Source organism: Gadus morhua, chromosome 14 (genome assembly GCF_902167405.1).
Source record: "Gadus morhua chromosome 14, gadMor3.0, whole genome shotgun sequence".
Classification (NCBI taxonomy): domain Eukaryota; kingdom Metazoa; phylum Chordata; class Actinopteri; order Gadiformes; family Gadidae; genus Gadus; species Gadus morhua.
This window is the reverse complement of record NC_044061.1, coordinates 22,210,633-22,229,586: the sequence shown is the minus strand read 5'-3', so window position 1 is coordinate 22,229,586 and position 18,954 is coordinate 22,210,633. Positions and strand designations below refer to the sequence as shown.

The 18,954-nt window shown below is 41.1% G+C and overlaps 3 protein-coding genes across 5 annotated transcripts; 1 reads left to right on the top strand and 2 right to left on the bottom strand.

The window, feature by feature from the left end:
* Nucleotides 1-13: 13 nt before the first annotated feature.
* foxr1 (forkhead box R1) lies at nucleotides 14-4,989 on the bottom strand. Of its 3 annotated transcripts, XM_030376609.1 has the most exons (8): nucleotides 4,755-4,989; nucleotides 3,502-3,591; nucleotides 2,063-2,298; nucleotides 1,795-1,878; nucleotides 1,259-1,386; nucleotides 657-889; nucleotides 462-517; nucleotides 14-93 (listed from the first exon to the last, which is right to left on the bottom strand). In XM_030376609.1, the coding sequence occupies exons 1-7, from the start codon at nucleotides 4,873-4,875 to the stop codon at nucleotides 489-491; spliced, it is 921 nt and encodes a 306-aa protein (XP_030232469.1). In that variant the 5' UTR covers nucleotides 4,876-4,989; the 3' UTR covers nucleotides 14-93; nucleotides 462-488. The 3 variants fall into 3 exon arrangements, with proteins under 3 accessions (XP_030232469.1, XP_030232470.1, XP_030232471.1); XM_030376610.1 differs by lacking the exon at nucleotides 1,795-1,878; XM_030376611.1 differs by lacking the exon at nucleotides 3,502-3,591.
* An 85-nt stretch (nucleotides 4,990-5,074) lies between these two features.
* atp6v0d1 (ATPase H+ transporting V0 subunit d1) lies at nucleotides 5,075-12,205 on the bottom strand. The gene is made up of 8 exons (XM_030376608.1): nucleotides 11,969-12,205; nucleotides 11,157-11,328; nucleotides 8,907-9,085; nucleotides 8,632-8,711; nucleotides 8,469-8,546; nucleotides 7,356-7,532; nucleotides 6,255-6,332; nucleotides 5,075-6,033 (listed from the first exon to the last, which is right to left on the bottom strand). Exons 1-8 carry the CDS (start codon nucleotides 12,093-12,095, stop codon nucleotides 5,872-5,874), a joined length of 1,053 nt encoding a protein of 350 aa, XP_030232468.1. The 5' UTR covers nucleotides 12,096-12,205; the 3' UTR covers nucleotides 5,075-5,871.
* A 3,066-nt stretch (nucleotides 12,206-15,271) lies between these two features.
* Nucleotides 15,272-18,447, top strand: agrp (agouti related neuropeptide). Its single transcript, XM_030376605.1, has 4 exons — nucleotides 15,272-15,300; nucleotides 15,839-16,018; nucleotides 16,477-16,566; nucleotides 17,044-18,447. Exons 2-4 carry the CDS (start codon nucleotides 15,935-15,937, stop codon nucleotides 17,245-17,247), a joined length of 378 nt encoding a protein of 125 aa, XP_030232465.1. The 5' UTR covers nucleotides 15,272-15,300; nucleotides 15,839-15,934; the 3' UTR covers nucleotides 17,248-18,447.
* The last annotated feature ends 507 nt before the right edge of the window (nucleotides 18,448-18,954 follow it).

Here is an 18,954-nt window from a genome sequence, read left to right as displayed (position 1 = left end):
AATTATGAAAAAATTCAACATATATGGTTATTTATTCAGAATAACCTTTTGGCCATTACAAGTTTCATATGCAGTCTTACACCACTTGGCAACCTGAACAAGAAAGATGGAATTACAAACACACCACAATTAAACATTCTAACAAGGCAATCAAGTTGTCATTGTGAAAAACACCCATGTGTGTTGTCAACTGGAAACCAATGGTGGCTATTCTTCCGATTAATTACACATTTCCTGACTGACGTGTGGAAGAATTTGGCTAACCGGAGGGTACACCGGTACGATGCGCCTTAAAATTATACAAAGGCTGCATTCAAAAATGATCCTTTACATGAAATAGCATTACAAGAGCAGCCAATAAATGCAGTCCACCAAGACTGCAGCGTAGGCTCTGGGACAGGGGTAGCTAGACAACATAGCATCAAGACTAAACTTGATACCATTAAGAAATGTTTGAATACCTGGTTTGGATTCTATTCCCGTCATACTCACAGCACGAACAAGGTATGGATTACATCTAAAAAAAAAACAATTAAAAAAGGCAAAGGCAACAATGTGTTTACGTTCCCTTTTATTTGCATACAACAATCTTGTGTTGTCCCACAGGCAAATCCACAGAAAGGGATGATTTGAATACACTTGTTCACTGCTCTAACCTGGGTGGGACATGCTACCCTTCAGCTGCTGGAAGGACTCCCCAGTCAAGGTGCGGATCTCGTCCCCGAGTCGGTGTCGGCCGTCCAGTGTGAGGTGCCACAAGCACGACTTCCGCTTGCCCTCTCTGCACAGCTGGTAGGGGGTCTTGCAGAAGCTGCTGCTGAAGCACAGGTTGTGGCGAATGGTGTTCTTCCAGCCGTCGGGGGCTGTCTGGAAGAATGGAAAGTGCTCCCTGGGCACGGCAGTCAAGGAGGTTAAGAAGAACAAGCACTAAGTTTACTAAAAAAAATGTTCACTTATAAAAAGTAGTTGAGGTTGAGGTAAGATTAGATAGTAGAACATAATTTTAGAAATTCAATTCAGTAAAAGACAACATAATTCAGTGGCCATATTTGGATGAGTAGGGGTAAACCTTGGGTAAACTTTGGAACTGGAGCAATCATTTTTAGTCCTGCATTCAAGTTTCCCCTTCAAAGTAGCAAAGGGGAGAGTCACGATTATAAGGGTTACCCAACCAACTCCCCAATATGGCCGCTAGATGCAAGGTCTATAATACAAGGAGTGTCTGGGACAAAAATGCAGAGTAGCCATTTGGACCGACCTTGTGAAGTTGTAAATCTGCTGGACATTCAGGCTCCCTGTGTGGCTGCTACTCAGTGCCATGGCGATGAGAATACAGTAGTTGACAGGTGGGCGTGGCCAGCCGCCCATCTTCAGGGATTTTTTGTCCTGAAAAAATAATAGTGGTCCTTCGATTTTGTTCCTCTGCAATATAGTATATAGTTAAACAGTCAGTTCCTATTTAAATCAATGCTTTAATGACGGGATTTCTTTTGCAATATGATAAACATCCTTATTAAGAAAAACGGATTAAATTGTTTTGTCTGAAAGGTTACATTGACAAAGATGCCCTCGTTGCCAGTGGTCAGACAAAAAGTAATATCTTGGAGTACTGCCATTTGATTAAGTCCAGTCAATTTATTAGAAATACATAAGCCTATGGCAAGTACGTAAGAGAGGCCCACAGCAAATATTCAACACGAGTAGCCTAAAGCAAACTTCAACCTCTTTAACAAGAACATTTGTAAAAACATTGCCATTACTGAAAAACATTTAGTTCAACAACCCATTTCTCACTTTTGCGATCCGTGCCTTTCGTCGGCTTGGCCCCTTTCGATACAACGGACTATCCAACAAAACTGCCTTCTCTTCATCTCCAAGCTCAAAGTCAAGAGCCAAACATACAGGACAAAAACATTACAATCGATAGGGCGGTGCAAAAAGCCTACATGGTAAGGAATGATTATATACGAGAGTCATCTGTTACTGTAATAATCCGTTAGCCCTTATTTACATATATACCCTCTGAAATAAAATTTGATAGAAACAACCAGTGAGTGAGTACCATGAAGCCGGTGGTGGATGAGGAAGCGTGCGCGCATCGCGCACGGCAGGAGGGAGCCGCAGCCGATGAAGTGCAGAGCGTGCTGTGATCAGGGCGTTCGGTGGCATGTCGGGGCGTTTTCAGTTCTACAGGGACGTTGACAACTGAAGGTACATGTACTGATCGTTTCATGTATTTAATTGGGCAGGCCAAGTTGGGATTCACCATCAGCCACAGGTTTGACTTCACGAAGGATTCTGCAATGGTAAGGTATGGCGACACATTAGTGCCATAATTCACTAATGTGATAAAAGATGCATTCGGGCGTATTATATTATTCCACACGCGTAGATATTAACTGCGAGCGCGCAGATGATCTCTGCGCGCGCAAAACAGCCTCTCGCGCGCGCAAATTACCTCAGCGCGCGCAAAACAGCCTCTCGCGTGCGCAAATTACCTCAGCGCGCGCAAAACCTCTCGCGAAAGATGTTTTTACGCTCTCGCTCGAATTTAATTTTGGCACTATGGTGGAGGGAACCAAGGCAGGGCGGACTTTCCTATGATTGGCCGTTTCTGAAGCGCGATATTTGATTGACAGCCCTCCTCAGCCCTCCTCTCATTCAATTCTGAATTGTAGGCCTACAGTAAATGGCTGAAAGGATAGTTACGTATTGTAACTCCAGATTCTATGAGAATAGGCGCAGCCTTTTAAGTGTCGGCCTCAATGTCCTTTAAATAGCTGAAGAAAAGCTGTTTATTGGGAGCAGAACGTCCGCCGGCGCACTATATGTGCGAAATGCGGACGTCGTTGAGGCACGCCGCACGCGGACGTAATTGAGGCCCACGCTGTTGGTGGGCGGGGATTACACATTTTTCAGTGCTACGGCTCACGCCTAGGGATAACCCAATAGCGATAACCTTAAAAGGCTGCGCCTATACTCATAAAATCTAGAGTTACAATAAGTAACTATCGTTTCAGCCATTTACTCTACAATTCAGAATTGAATGAGAGGGCTGTCAATCAAATATCGCGCTTCAGAAACGGCCAATCATAGGAAAGCCCGCCCTGCCTTGGTTCCCTCCCCCATAGTGCCAAAATTAAAATCTGAGCGAGAGCGTAAAAACATCTTTCGCGAGAGGTTTTGCGCGCGCTGAGGTAATTTGCGCGCGCGAGAGGCTGTTTTGCGCGTGCTGAGGTAAATTGCGCGCGCGAGAGGCTGTTTTGCGCGTGCTGAGGTAAATTGCGCGCGCGAGAGGCTGTTTTGCGCGCGCAGAGATCATTTGCGCGCTCGCAGTTAATATCTACGCGTGTGGAATAATATAATACGCCCGAATGCATCTTTTATCACATTAGTGAATAATGGCACTAATGTGTCGCCATAGGTAAGAAGTAGCATGAATAAGTGAGGGCTGGTTGTATGGTGCTCTACGTTCATGGTCAGGGTACCCAACGAGCTCACCCGATTTCTGATCATGGACATATTTGTTTTTCCTGCGGGATATCCTTGCATAATGCCACTGGGCGAGGTATTGGTCGTTCAGCTTCTCATCTGTCAGCAATAATGAGATCAAATCAATATATCAAATAAGCAATTTAAATATTTGCATAACAAGTTTGCAGTTGCTTTAATCTAAAGCGGAGTTACAATAAATTCATTAGTCAGAAATAAATAATAGTAGCCTAGCTGTCAGAACATTAAGGATGTTCAGAGAAACAAGTGCCCAAGCACCATCAATTGTTAGGTTAACCCATTCCCCGTATTCAACAAAGATAGCCAGGATCAAGGGCGTAGATTTGCTTGGGGACTTAAAGACGTGATCCCACCAATATCAAATGACGACTGAAGTGTCCCCACCAATATTCAGGTTGAAATGAAAAAAAAGCGCCTCATATGAACACAAAGGGTAGGAAAGTTCGACTGCTTTTTTTTCTCGTAGGCCTATATCGCACCGTCCCTCCCCTTCTTAGTTTAATGCGCCTGCATCCCTTCTCTCCCATGATAGTCATCAGCAGCTCGCGAGGTGTGTGGCAGATTATTCTGAAACAGGGGCCATATGTAACATTCAGGGGCCAAGTAGGCTACAGGGTACATCTAAGCACACAAATATTGAAACACATTTTGTCATGTCAACGATACCTTTTTCAAACGTGCTAATAAATAATTAGGCAGTTCTTAATGATGTTCTCATATACAGTAATAGGCATTAAGGATACAAAACTCATTAAGTACAACACCACACACAAAATAACACACACACACACACACACACACACACACACACACACACACACACACACACACACACACACACACACACACACACACACACACACGGTGTGTAAGAGTTTTAGGAGAATAAGGGAGGAGAAGGGACGGTGACGGTGTGGGGACGGTGAGGCAATGCCAAGTCCAGGTGAACTCGATGTCAGGCCGCCAAGCCGATTTCCTCAGGCTATCTTTTGAACTTGTAAATAATCGCGTTTTTAGCCTACTCTCAGATTTCTCCACATAGACACTTACCTGGGAGTGGCTTGAATAAAATACTAAAAAAATCTGAGTATGCTAATTATTCTAAAGACGTTCACTCACCGTGCGTACAGTCGTCTATTCCAATGAACCAAGAAAGCGGTTTACACAGGCAAGACAGTGAAATTGCCAATTGTGCTTAGCAGTGTAAAAATGCCTACCGTCGTAACATAAGGCCATCTTACCTTGAAAAAACTGATCTGTTGTGGTGGTCAACTTCATCTCCTCATCCATGTCCCAGTCAGTCAAACCTGTAGAGCAGTGGAGCTCGAAGAAGCGACTGCTGTTTTGAAATTGTAAAGCCATTTTAAATGTAGGCTACACGTTTTGGTCGAGTTATAGGCCTATATATTGCAGCTTATCAACTCTTATTCCCGGAGTGGCAGCATTCATTAAATGCTATTTGTAATGAACACAGATGTGTGGTATTGAAGAGCAAGACCACCACAGGTGTTGCTTGGTTTGGGTTGATTGGACCAATTAAGAAAGCTCAAAGACCTGGCTGTTCAGATTGATACGAGGACAATGACAGTTTATTGGTTGTCACTTTTACAGTTCACATTTCACAAAACAGACACACAACTGATAAAGCAGCAATAAATCATTTGAACAAAAAGAAAATAAATTTGAACATCCATTTTGAAATATGTATATATTGTATAATTTTACATATAATCTTTCCAAGGGGAGAATTGAATAGAGATCCAAGATGTAACCCCTTTCATTTATCGGACATAATTCACACGTGACATTTCTCATAGCAAACATTAATATAGAAGTTGTACGTAAGCTTTTTTGAGCCAATATATCCACTTTCAAACATATTTTCTTTCATAACCAATGCAGTAAATTACACAGAAAACAGTTGATTCACCCTTTTTTATAATCATGACTTAGGAAACACTACACAAACATCATTATCCATAGCTCAATCTAAACCCACTGATGAAGAATGTATCCTACATGCTATCAGGACGGGAGATGGCCAAATACTGACAAAGACAAACCAACCAAACAAAAACAAAAATAAATAAACAAGATTTTTTTACAACTTCAGGGAAGGTGATGCAGGGAACATCAAACATTTTCCAATGTGTTGCTGTGGACCTCCTTTAACACCATGGAATGAGAGAGAAATATAGGCCAAGAGAAAACTGAAATGCAGAGGGGTAGCATAATGGCATGGACTTGGGTGTATGGTGTGCGTGTGTGTGTGGATGTGTCTGTGCTTGTGTGAGAGAGAGAGTGAGAATGCGTTACACACTGGGGGGGGGGGGGGGGGGGGGGGGGGGGGGGGGGGTACTAGAAGATGGGTATGTAGTTGTCAATTTTGGCACGGTGCCGCTGGGCGATGCACTCAGCGATCCAGACGATGTTTCGACACTCCTGCTCCTTCAGCTTCACGTATGCGTAGAAGACGCTGAAGTGGAACTGGTTGAGGAAAGCCAGCTTGTTCAGCTTCACCTGCAGGCGACGAGAGTTAGGGGCGTTTAGTGTTCACACTCTAATGTAGCAGTGGAGAAAATCTGAAGCATTGTTGTTCAACTCATTTCCTACAGATTTGGGACAGGAAAAGCATTCTTGATTAAAAATGTTAAAACAGTTCACCACAGCGAGGTGGCCAAAGTCTCCTAGTACTGTCTCTGTGTGCGTGCGTGTGTGTGTGCGTGCGTGCGTGTGCTCACTTCGTGCTCAAAGAAACGATCCTCCAGTGTCTTGTCTCCAGGGTTACTGCCAGCTCCTTCAAAGAGGAGTTTATATTCCTAGAAATGGGCAAAGAAACAATGGTTTGATGGCAGAAAGAAATGCATGCAGCACAACATCGCTGGAAACAAAAGAGAAGAGAGTAGAAACAGTTTTCTATCGTTGGCCAGGTTTGTTAAAAGCTTATGTCAGGAGCAATGTTGCCTCTTATCCTTTCCGTGACTGAAGCAATCAAAATCTGAGCAAGAACTCTTAAGGTGCAAATTTGTCTGACAAAACTTGCACAGCGACAGTTTATGATTTGTCGCGTGACAAAACTTGGGCGACAAAAGTGTCTTTTGGTGTGAACACACCTTTAAAAAGGTGACATATTATACCAACAGGGGTGAATGTGATTAGCCGTTACTTCCTCTTCTGATATATAAGTGGGCATGTCCACCTAGATGTATTACAGATAGATGAGCAACGTTTGATACAGTCCACTGGGTAGGCTGGTAGACCGATATATCCAGCACACACCAAGGTGGCAACTTCTGATGTCAAACGAGGCAGATTTTCGAAACAGCTTGTAACGGCTATTCACACCAACACCTGGTGGCATGAAATGCGCCCGTTAAATGTTTGAATGACTATACATTTTGCAACTGTACGTTAGGGCAGGGTGATTAATCAAATTTTGATCTTGATTTCAATTTTAGCTTCATTAGATCATAAAAGTAATATAATCGAGTTTGATTATTATTTATCTTTTTATTCATTAAATGTTTTATAGAAAGTGCAAGAACAGCTGGATACATATCTGTACATTATTTTAGATTTGAACATTTTGTTTATGACCATTTTGTGTAATTTTTTAAGGTTCAGTTACAAAGTGTTTTTTGGGAGAGATGCTGAATAAATACATCATGTTTTCAAACTAAATAATAGTTTGAATAATTGTGATTTCAATATTGACCAAAGTAATCGTGATTATGATTTTTTCAAGCAGCAGTTATCGAGCAGCCCTAGTGTACGTGTTTCAAGAGTACGTGCGCAACTGAGAGGGAACAGTGGTGGGTAGGCGGGTGGGTGCATGGACTCACCGGGTAGAAGTCGGCTACAGCTTTGACCTGCTCATAGTCGTCAGCCCGGGCCAGCTGCGCTAGCCCCTCAGGGTACAGCTTGCCGCAGTGAGGAAAGAGCTTGGCCCGGTCCTCCTTGGACAGCTCTGTGCCGAAAGAGTTGATGGTGATGATGAAGGCCCTGCGGTCCGCCTCAAACTAGAGGCAAGGTATAAAAGAGAGGATAAGTACAAATATTTCATACACACCATAATATATCATATGTAAATTATCATTGAAGAAGGCCTATGGCTACCTTTGAGACCTACTTTTATGATGAAATAATCACATGACACGTTGACAACACAGAAGGCTTAGGCTATTGCGGTAAGCGGTTTATCAATGATAGGGTTGGGCGTTTAATCGAATTTTGATCGCGATTTCGATTTTAGTTTTTTTTTCAAATGATCAACAAACTAATAATCAATTATTATTATTTTTTTATAAATGATTTATAGAAAGTGCAGAACAGCTAGATACATATCTGTAATTATTTTGGCTTTTGAACACCTTTTTGACGTTTGACAAAAGAACATGACATTTTGTGTTTCAAAGTTCTTAGTTACGAAGTGTTTTTTGGGAGAGACAGGCTGAATAAATACATCATGTTTTCAAACTCAAAAATAATTGCTTGATTAATCGTGATTTCAATATTGACCAATATAATCGTGATTATGATTTTTCCCATAATCGAGCAGCTCTAATCAATGGTAACTGCGACAACATTAGTCTCCACTCACAATTTTCTACCTTCATGGTCTCTCTACTGACCATCAATCAATCAATACCTGATGTTGTCCATAGTCGCCATTTTTTATGACCGTGTATACAATAAATCACAAGGGAAGTCTGGCTAATATAAATGATCACTTTTTTTAATAAATATATTGCTTTGGCTCCAAAATTAGCTGAAATCAGGCATTTTTCATTTCTCTACCATACGGTTTATTAATCCATCCCAAACTTCACGTTTCCACGCTAAATTGTGCCTTTCATCCCGTACGGCAGTTTTATGACCGGAACCGTTCTAAAACCTAATACACACACAAACACAAAAAATTGTGCTCACCAGACTGGTTCTATGGACAATCTCACCTCTAAGATCGGACACATGGTATCTGCTGTAGTTCCTCCCAGGTTTGAGCAGAACTTGTAGAAAGCCTCGAGATAAGCCTAGGAAACGGATGAAATATTTCAAACCCCAACATTGCATAATGCCGAATACGTTTCCCTGTTTTGGCCTCTGTTCCGATATTACCTTGTAGAGTGTGTTTCGAATGATTTCAATGTTCATCTCATCCAAGTCCTGCTCGGATATACAGTCCTGGAAGAAGGCAGCTGAAGACAAAATAAAATATTCATTTATCCAAATGCTCTTCTTTTCTTTTTCATCTTTATTACCTTTTAAAAAATGATGTCAAGCATGGAGATGGAGCAAAACTTCCCCAAGTGGCTTTTACATTTAGGTGCTTGGCAAAGTATAGAACAAAGAATTCTCACTGTATTTGGGGGACATTTGTGTGCGAGTCCTACCTAGAGGCGTGTCCACGAGGATGGCATTGTAAAGTTCAGCGGGTGTCTGAGCAATATTGACTGCCTCCATCTGCTCAAAGCTGCCCAGCGGGTGGCATTTGGGCACCAGCTCAGAGATGGCTCGCTGGTGCAAAGTACCCGTGATCAACAGGATCACATTGTCAATCATGTAGCTGTAACTGGAGGCAATGATGAGAGAAGAAGGGGATCAATACAGTGTCTGCTTAAGATTCATGTGTGACAGTGACATAGTGAAGTGTGACCACCGCTGGATTACAAATGCGACTGCACTAGCCATGCAAGAAGTATTTCAATCTATATTTGTCTGTCTGTCTGTCTGTCTGTCTGTCTATCTCATACAAATCTGTTAAGTGTTCTGTAGTGATGGATCTCTTCACTGACCAATTTACAGAAGGTTGCTCATACAGGACAAACTATGATTTTTTGAAGCGAAAGCCAGCAAATACGAAAGTGTATTTGCACTAACATTAATGGCAAAACAATGTAGCTCTTACGCACTATATCTTGGGTAACACTAGGGCTGTAACGATACACAAACTCACGATTCGGTTTGTATCACGATTTTTGACCCACGGTTCGATACATCCCACGATTTTTTGAAATTTAAAAAGCATTTTATTTAAACAACACTTATATACCAATTAACTTAATGTAACATTTAATAACAAATAATTTGGAACACTGAACAGATTTGAACAGAAAGAATACTATTAAAGTATAGCTAAATGAATAAAGAAATAACGTGTGGGAGGATGCTTTTTTCAACTGTTTGGTTGGTTTAGTCAAATATCCTTATTAGCACTTCTTATTAGGCTATGTAGCTTAAATAATGACATAATCAGGCCGTATAGAATGCAACATGTTTAATAGCCTAACTTTCAATAGATGGAGAAAAACCTGAATGTCATGAACGTCGCAATAACGAGGCGTTACGAGTAGCATATGTGTGTGCGCCAGAATGGCAATGTGCGTATGCGTGTGTGAGTGACGTCAGCGAGTGAGTGGACGAGCGAGGAGAGCGAGCGGTAGCGCGTGTGTCTAGTGAAGAAGCGAACGAGTCCGGTAGAATAAAGTACCCATCCTGTCAATAATCGGTGGCCGCTTCATTCCGACCTATAAGCAGAAAAACTGCCAGTCAAATCACACAAAACACTAGAGACAGGATCACACAGGCCCCCTCTGGATAAATGTCGTTCATATCGCATATGAGCACTTCGACGGCTGTGGAGAAATGCGATCCTCCGTAGCCACGGAGGATTGCAGTCGCATACTTACGGCATCGATAGGAGGGGGCGCTGTCAGCAGACTATTATTTAGACAAATTATTAGCAAATTTCAATCGGACAATTTGACCGCAGAGTTAGAAAGGGCGTATCGCGCTTCTGCCTTCTCACACCGCGAGACAGGTTCGTGGCTTTGAGTATCGTGATTTTCGGTTTGATACGCGTATCGTTACAGCCCTAGGTAACACCATTATAATAAAGTTCAGTCAGAAGTCATTTCCAAGCCATTCGTTAATGGCAGTCATTAGTTAATTAATCATTGACAAAATAATATAGATTTTGATTAATAAGTGCTATGTTAAAGTGCCTCTATTTCACCACCAGGAGTGATGTTTATTAGCCGTAGCAAACCATCACAAAAAAGATCCTCTGGTGACATCCCAAGTGGGTGTGTCCAGTCAGATGTATGATGGATAGATCAGTCTAGTTAGTACAGTCAACTGGATAGGCTGGTAAGCTGAGCACTGAGAATTTGTGATTATGGGTGACATAATTTACAATATACTTCACTTATTTATGACTGAAAGTTAAGATAAAGTGTTACCATTTCATGTTATATTATTATACCATCGTAGGAGAACCTTTCTGTACCAGAGCCCTACTGTTATCAGTTTTAACATTAAACTATACCCTACCATCTGCTTGCAAACATAAGCACTGCGCCCGCAAACTGTAGCCCCGCCCCCATGCACATCAGCACCGTGCACAGGGGCACATCAGCACCGTGCACAGGGGCACATCAGCACCGTGCACAGGGGCACATCAGCATCATGCACGCACACATCAGAGCCATGCACACGCACATCAGCACCGTGCACATCAGCACCGCGCACAGCCACATCAGCACTGTGCACACGCACATCAGCACCGTGCACGAGCACATTACCACCGCGCACAACAGCGCCGTGCACGCATACACACAAAGGCTTGTGAACTGGATGCTTACGTGATGAAGTCCATGAAGCTAGCCAGAGGCTCATAGGACTGGTTCCTCATGTGACGAAACTCTACCACCATCTTTTCTTTCAGTTTGTCGTCAATGACGGACACAGTGAGAGGAGAGGCCTCATTGGCCAGGAAGCTCCCATAGTCAGTGCTCTGCAGGTGGAGCTTCAGATCTGTTAAATACAATACAAAGACATGGTGCATTGATATATGCACGGTTTGGGCCATCTTGTTAGGAACCATGTAATCTATTTGAATGTCAATGTCATGGAAAACTGTCAGAAGCAGAAATGAATTGTTAATAGTTATGTGGGAAGGATGAATCATTGAACATGACAGATTTTTTCAGTGATGGGTCATCTACTTCTCATTTCCAACATTCAACCCGACCATGGCTAAAACAGGCCAGTCTGCAGTTACTTCATTGAAGTACGCAAAACATTTACATTGACATTAAATATAAATAAAAACTTGGATAACGTTTAATATACTTGCAAAGGGCAACACTGTAATAACTACTGCTTGAGGCGGCAATGGCTTTAACAGGAAAAAACACGACGGTCTCAGGTTTGGTCATATGACACAAATGGACCTGGGTTAACGCAAACGTTATTACTCCAAATAACTCATCTAAAAAAAGGGGAGGTTACCAATCTAATGTCTTCAATCTAAAATCAGCAACACTATTAAACGTATCAACAGGACAGTTGTGATCGGGTCTTTGATCAGCGGATCTGATCACATGAATTACAGCTGGGAGCTAGCGGTAGCGTTAGCTCATGACGGTCACTCCTTAGCCTTCCTTTAACTCACCTTCAAGGGTCTCACACTGGACGAGGTTCAAATAGTCTCCCTGAGAGAGGATGCCGGCCTTGAATCCCCTCACCAGTCCTTCCAGATAACCGTTGTCCACGTTAAAATACAGCTCCGAGAACGGCATTTTGACGGGGTTTCGCCGAAAGAGCAGAAGAGAAGTATCTTCGTGACAGATCACAGGGCTGGAGCTGCGAGGGCCCGGATGTGGATGTCAGGTGACCAAATCATGTGACCTGTCATCTGACTTCTTCTGTACAGAGGTACACTAGAAAAAAATAATTTAAACATGCTAAATCACTATTGATTGCTTGCTTATCATAATCATTCAAATATTCCAAAACACTCATATTATTTATTTTTATTTTTGTTTTACTTCTTGTTTTTTGTATTGCTCCGTGTGTGCTCTCATGAATCTGTAAAGTGACCTTGAGTGTGAGAAAGGAGCTATGTAAAATAAACGTCTCATTATTATTATTATTTTTATTATTGCTATTAAAAGCTCAACAAGAGCTAATGACTTATGTTGTGATTGTAATCTAAAGTGTGCAAGGATTGGCAGTGGCACTCGCAGGCATGCAAATATGACAATATGATTATAATTGAGATAATGAAATGTTTTTTTGTGTGTGAGATTGTTCTTGAGCTCAACACAATTAGTCGAGACCTGCATTATCTACAATCTCTGTATCCATTGAAAGCAACAATTTAATGTCGGGTTAAAGGTGGTTAAATTGGGGTGCGTCAAATGGTATTTGGGCTCAGGGCAGGGCCGTAGCACCAAATCCTGGGCCCCTATACTATAGGTACTGATGGGCCCCCCTGCGCCAGGTTGTTGACGGGGGGGGGTGGGGGGGGGTCCGGAGCGAGCGATTGTTGACGGGGGGGGGGGGGGGGGGGGGGGTCTGTAGCGATTGTTGACGGGGGGTGGGGGGGGGGGGGGGGTGGGGGGGGGGGAACTTGCCGGAAGGTAAAAACTTTTTTTTTTTTGGTCATGGGCCCCCCCCTCTGCCTTGGGCCCCCCCACAACTGTCCCCTTTGTCCCCGCAGTCCGACGGCCCTGGCTCAGGGTAAAGGGTTTAGGGTTTAAGGAGATATTAGGTTAGAGGTGGTTAACTGAAGGTATCAGGTTGGAGGTGGTTAACTTTAGGTATCAGGTTAGAGATGGTTCACTTTAGGTATTAGGCTAGAGGTGGTTAACTGAAGGTGTCAGGTTGGAGGTGGTTAACTTTATCAGGTTAGAGATGGTTCACTTTAGGTATCAGGTTGGAGGTGGTTAATTTTAGGTATTAGGCTAGAGGTGGTTAACTGAAGGTATCAGGTTAGAGATGGTTAACTTTAGTTATTAGGTTGGAGATGGTTTACTTTAGGTATTAGTTAGAGATGGTTTTAATGTAGACTATCATGGTCGTTGAAAGGCTTCTCTATGGAGACCCGATGCGTCCTTGTGTCATAAAACCACCATAATAAGGATGCTATAAACCTACATTTAATTGTACTATATCCTGGCAGCCAGGTTATAGGCTACGAGGATGCTTTCCAAAAGAAGGAATTATTGTGTTAACATATCGACACAATACAATATAAAAACAAATATTACTATGTTGCCAAACTTGTGTTGAACTTCGGATAAATGTATACAGGCCTATGCACAGAGTTTAAAAAACCTAACACCAAAGCAAATGAATTATTACCGAACAAAACAGTATATCAATTAACAAATACACATTTTTAGTTCTAGATTGTCACTCACAACAATATATATATTTTTTTTATTTTGGTCAATTTGTCTAGAGTAAGGTGATTTGTAGTTCGGCAAACCCTGCATAAACAAAATTTGATCACATCAGATTTGATCATGGTGGGGAAGCTCATTGGTTTACTATCCTGTCAGATAGGCACGAGACTTTACCAGCTGTCTAGAAATATGTGTTCATGTGAAAGCTACAACCTTTTCCATTTGAAAAAGCTATTTGAAAAAATCATTCTTTAATCTGCAACAATTCCTTTAACAGCGTCAGCCGGGGACAAACACCAAGAAACAGGGACTGTCCCAAGTAAAACCCGGGTAACCTCATCAAATTACACCTATGGGGATATCATTGATATAAAAATAACGAAAGCCCAACATTGGCCAATATATAGCAATAGGCAGTGATACAGATTAATCAAAGCCCACAGTTTAAAATGTAATTTATACAATTTATACATTTATACTAGTAGGCCTACCACTGCCTTCCATGGATGTCTTGCAGAAAAACTAATATTTAGGAGATGAATTTTGAATGTAAGCAGTGTTCTGCTGTGTGACACAAGGGCATGCACTATATATCTTTAACAGATTGAAGTATCCAGACCAAGCAGATTTGCACTCAAATTCAATTCCAGGAGCCTGACAATGTGTATATGCTTTTAAGGCAATGAATGAATTTTAATTAAGTCCTTGACTCATTTTCCTCTTCTGGACATTTCACATAGCCCCTTGGTACTCCAGGTACCGTCAGATGGTTGGACGAAACCGGATTTACATTAAGAACAGGAACCATGTGTGCTCTTTTAAGGACGTCATTCATTGGGTTCTGTGAAAACACAATATATTTGCTGGAAAATCAAAGGGCCAGAGATTAATACGTGTCTATTAATGTTCCGGATGTTTTGATTTGCTCTTATCAGTCATTGATGAATATTATGTAACCTGAATGAATCCAAACCCTCCTCACTGTGCCTTTTCCACTGTGTTCCCTGAAACAGGGCCATAGAAAACAATTAGGAAAACAATTTAGATGCACGGCCTCTTCATCAGATGTCTTCTTCTAGTGAACCGGGACTCACAGAGTGCACCTGGAATATTTCTTCTATTCCATTGGCATCATATAAATATGATAAAGAAGCACTTTACGCATAATGTTGGCTGTGCATTAATAGGCAGTGGTTCTTAAGGATCACTGTCAAGGAGTATATTGACTAAGTCATTGACTTTCCTTAAGCTATAGCTAAAATAAAATGAAATAAAATGTTTAACATTATGCACATATATGCAAGAGCCTTATTACATTGGTCAAACTGTAGTAGTAGGTAGTGCTGGCAACAAAATCGTATTATCATTGATAACGTCACAGATATTAGGCCCATTTTTTTTTAGTCTTGCCTTTGGCCCTGGGCTGTTTGGTGGCTGGGGTGGGTGGGTGGGGGTAAGATGCTGACACCAACTCCCTCCCCTTGTAGCTGGTCATGTGGATGTCGCCTCGCTCCCTGGGGTACTTCCATATAAAGAGGCCCACTGCAACTCTAGCCCAGGACCGCACTGGATCACGTAGACCGGAGCATTACAGGTGAGTGACTTTCTCCATCTCTTCTATTCTGCGTCCTTCGCTATTCTTTCTAGTCTACTATTTTCTTTCCATGCCCTGTTGATCTTGCGCTGTTCATTTCACAATTATAGGGTTAGGCTAACCCTTTATATTCAAGCGTTTATCGATTGTTTTTACATCAGATTAGTCATTCATGATGTGTGGCAAAAACTGTATAATAATGTTAAAAGCATGTTATAATGATAGTTCAATTCAGAATTTGCTCCACCTTTGTGCATAACATTGAGAGTGAATAAAGAGAAATAAAGCACAAAACATTATAACATAGTCCACAAAGTCTATTCTGCATCAAATCGAAGTTCATTGTTGCTGTTGTTGCATTTTATTCACCCGTTCTTATTACACATTGTTATACATTTTGACATGAGAGACTTGACTTCAATGATACATCTGTAGGGCTACTATTTGAGTATTTGATTCATTTGCAACTTGTGGTTCATTGACTTCCAAAGCGAAATGCAAAGTATGCAATCAAATGCTGTGGTTTTTTGATTAACAGCTGTGTTTTAAGGATCAACTTGCTTTCCGGAGATAAGAGACATCATGCATTCTGTGATGAAATGCTGGTGGGCCCTTAGTATCCTCCATCTATCTCATGGCCTGGTACATGGGGACATGCCATTGGACGGTGGCCAACCAAGCCACAGGAGGCTGGAGCCCTCCTATATTTCAGAGATTGGTCAGTGGCTCATCTTTGATGATATTTTTAATTCCAGTCCATTTAATAACATTTAGATGTCAAATTGCATGCCCCCCCCCCCAACAAAGCATTACATTAGATACTTTATTTTTTATTACATTAATTGTTCTGAGAAGTTCTCCATTTTGTTATATTATGCAGTTAGAATTAGGATACTAATAAAAAATATTTTTTGTAAATTGGAACTTTGTAGGACTTTATTTATATTTTATTATAAATTTATGCAAATGAACAGTCTGCCACTATTTGATAAAGCTGTTTCTAAGCTGCTGGCTAAAAATGTGGTTTTGTTGAAGATTATATTTTCTTTTAGTTGTATTTATTAATTTGAATAATGTATACTCGTGCCAATAAATTAGAACAGCGTGGATAGAAGGAAAACAAAAAAAGTGTTTTGATCATAACATATAGCTTATTTTAATGTCGCCCACTTCCAGTCAAGACTCAACCCGTCCAGGGTAGACTCTGATATCCTTGAAGCAGACACTGTGGAACAGTTGATGATCGATGCCCAATCTTATGATGAGGTGAGATATTTTGCATTGCTTGATTCTCTGGCACCAACCATCTGGCCTCACTATTCTGCTTTCCACTGCAATGATACATCTATTGCCCTAAGACATTGGAGTTATTGCATGCATGCAAGCTGGATGGAATAATCCAATGCTTGTGATACTGTTTGTTTTTTAATAGGACCTGAGCTTGGTAGAAGCAAAAATGCCCCAATGCCGAACTTCATTCATTGCAGTCGATGGTTTTAGTTAACCACCTGTTCATACTGCTTAATTGGGAATGTATACCTCAAGTGTGATCCAGGATACAAATTGCAACATAATTAAGTGGTCTCTCATTTAGATTTGAAAGAACATCAAAAAAATAAGATAAATATATCTATCTACATTAGCAGGACAATGAATGAATGATTTCTAAGATGCAGGACAAATCGCTTGGAATTCAACAAAAAGATCAGGTTTTTTTGTTTTGTTTGCATCTGGGGATTGTAGGACACCTCCCAGGAGATGACGGAAGCCTTGCAGCTCCAGAGCAGGACCATGCGCTCCCCCCGCCGCTGTGTGCCCCACCAGCAGTCGTGCCTGGGCCACCAGCTGCCGTGCTGCGACCCCTGCGACACATGTTACTGCCGCTTCTTCAACGCTATCTGCTACTGCCGCCGCGTGGGTCAGTCCTGCAGCCACAGGCACACCTAGCCCCAACCTCGCTCCCAAGGCTGCAAAAACAAACGAGAAGCAAATCCAAAGTAATGTGTTCTACCGCCATTCCCTCATGTGAACAAAGAAACACACGCAGGGATTGTGTTATAAACAACATCAGCCTTTTCTTCATTGTGTTGTGGTATGTTTTATGTTATACTTGATATGACAGGTATTTGAATGAGTCATGATGAGGTAAAATATCATTTTAAATATAGAGCAATCCTTTCAAACTCACAAGGCAAAGTAAAATGAGACGGACAGGAAACGGCCATAAACAATGAGGCAAACCATGATGAAGTACATGTTTAAAGCTAAAGCCTATTATCACTAATCCATATGATAACATGGAAATTATAATGAAGCAATAGGCATAGGTACTTTCTAAATCCCCAGGGTGGGTAAATAGATAATAAATGTGAATATAATTTTAGTAATTTCAATCATTTTAAGAAAATATGTAAATATTCAGTCCTATGGTAATTATAGATTATTTCATAAGTATATAATTGCTATGTTCCTCAGTGAATGACATATTTTATTAGGTTATGTTTTGGAATGTACCCTCCTTAAGTGGCTGAAGTTCATTCATGTATAGTTTACTTAGAATGTCTGTTGAAACAATGTGCAAATAAAGCAAAGAAAATATAAATTAACAATTAAGTCCATTAATTGCTAACTGTGTTATTCTTAAAGTCCAAATTATTATTAATAGGTATTTGTTACTAAAAAATGTCACATGCACAAAAGTTTGTCAACTTTCAGCGTGAATGTGAGTCTAATAAGCCTGAGATAAAAGCAGCAATCTGATCTGCCGTCAGTCACAATAATCCAGTTTGATTCACACTATGGGACTGTGGGAATTGATAACAATCAAGCTCTTGTTTGACTATTTAATGACACTTGTTGCCAGCCAGCTGACTGAATCCTTGGATTTACTGCTCCCAGAAAAAAAGCGCACTGTGAACTGCTGTTAATGGATATTTGGAAGAGAACATCTGTCCTCAGTTGATCTTCTTGTTCTAAAACAAAGTCACAACTAAACAACAACAGTTGCCTGAGTGTCTAGGCAGATATGTGTCCCCTAGGCTCTTTAGAGACATCCTGTCAAACAAATTGGCCGTGCTTGATTAAGTGGAAACCAAGGCATTACAAGGGGAAATACAAGGGAAATTGTTGGGGAATAGAATATGGTACATGGTGTTTCTGATATGTAAAATTAGTTACTGAAATCTGATATTTCACTAGGCTTAGGTTTGATTATACTCAATAATACAAATAGTTTAAAAGGGTGTTTAGCTGCTCCTGTCGTATAAAAACACACACAAAAAAAAAAAAGATACAGCCATTGGAGCTGGTGAACACTATTGGAATATATAGTTAGTTGAACAAAAATCATGGTTGATGTATATCTCTAAGGAGCCATATCAGCAATTAGCATGGGGTCTTAGCAAACCGGCCAAATCCTTTAATTCTAGATTTGGACCATGATCAATCCATTGCAATGTGACCCATAACTTTTCATCTGAAAATAAAGGTTTTAGGGTTTGGTTTTCATTTCAAGGAAGACTCTGCTTTATTTCTTATCCCTAGTCAAATTTTAGGAAATGTAAAAATAACTATCAAAATCAGTCCACCCCTCGATTCTACTGGGTGGGCATTGTATCGGTTAAGCAAAAACCGCCTTAGCTCCAAGAGAGAAAT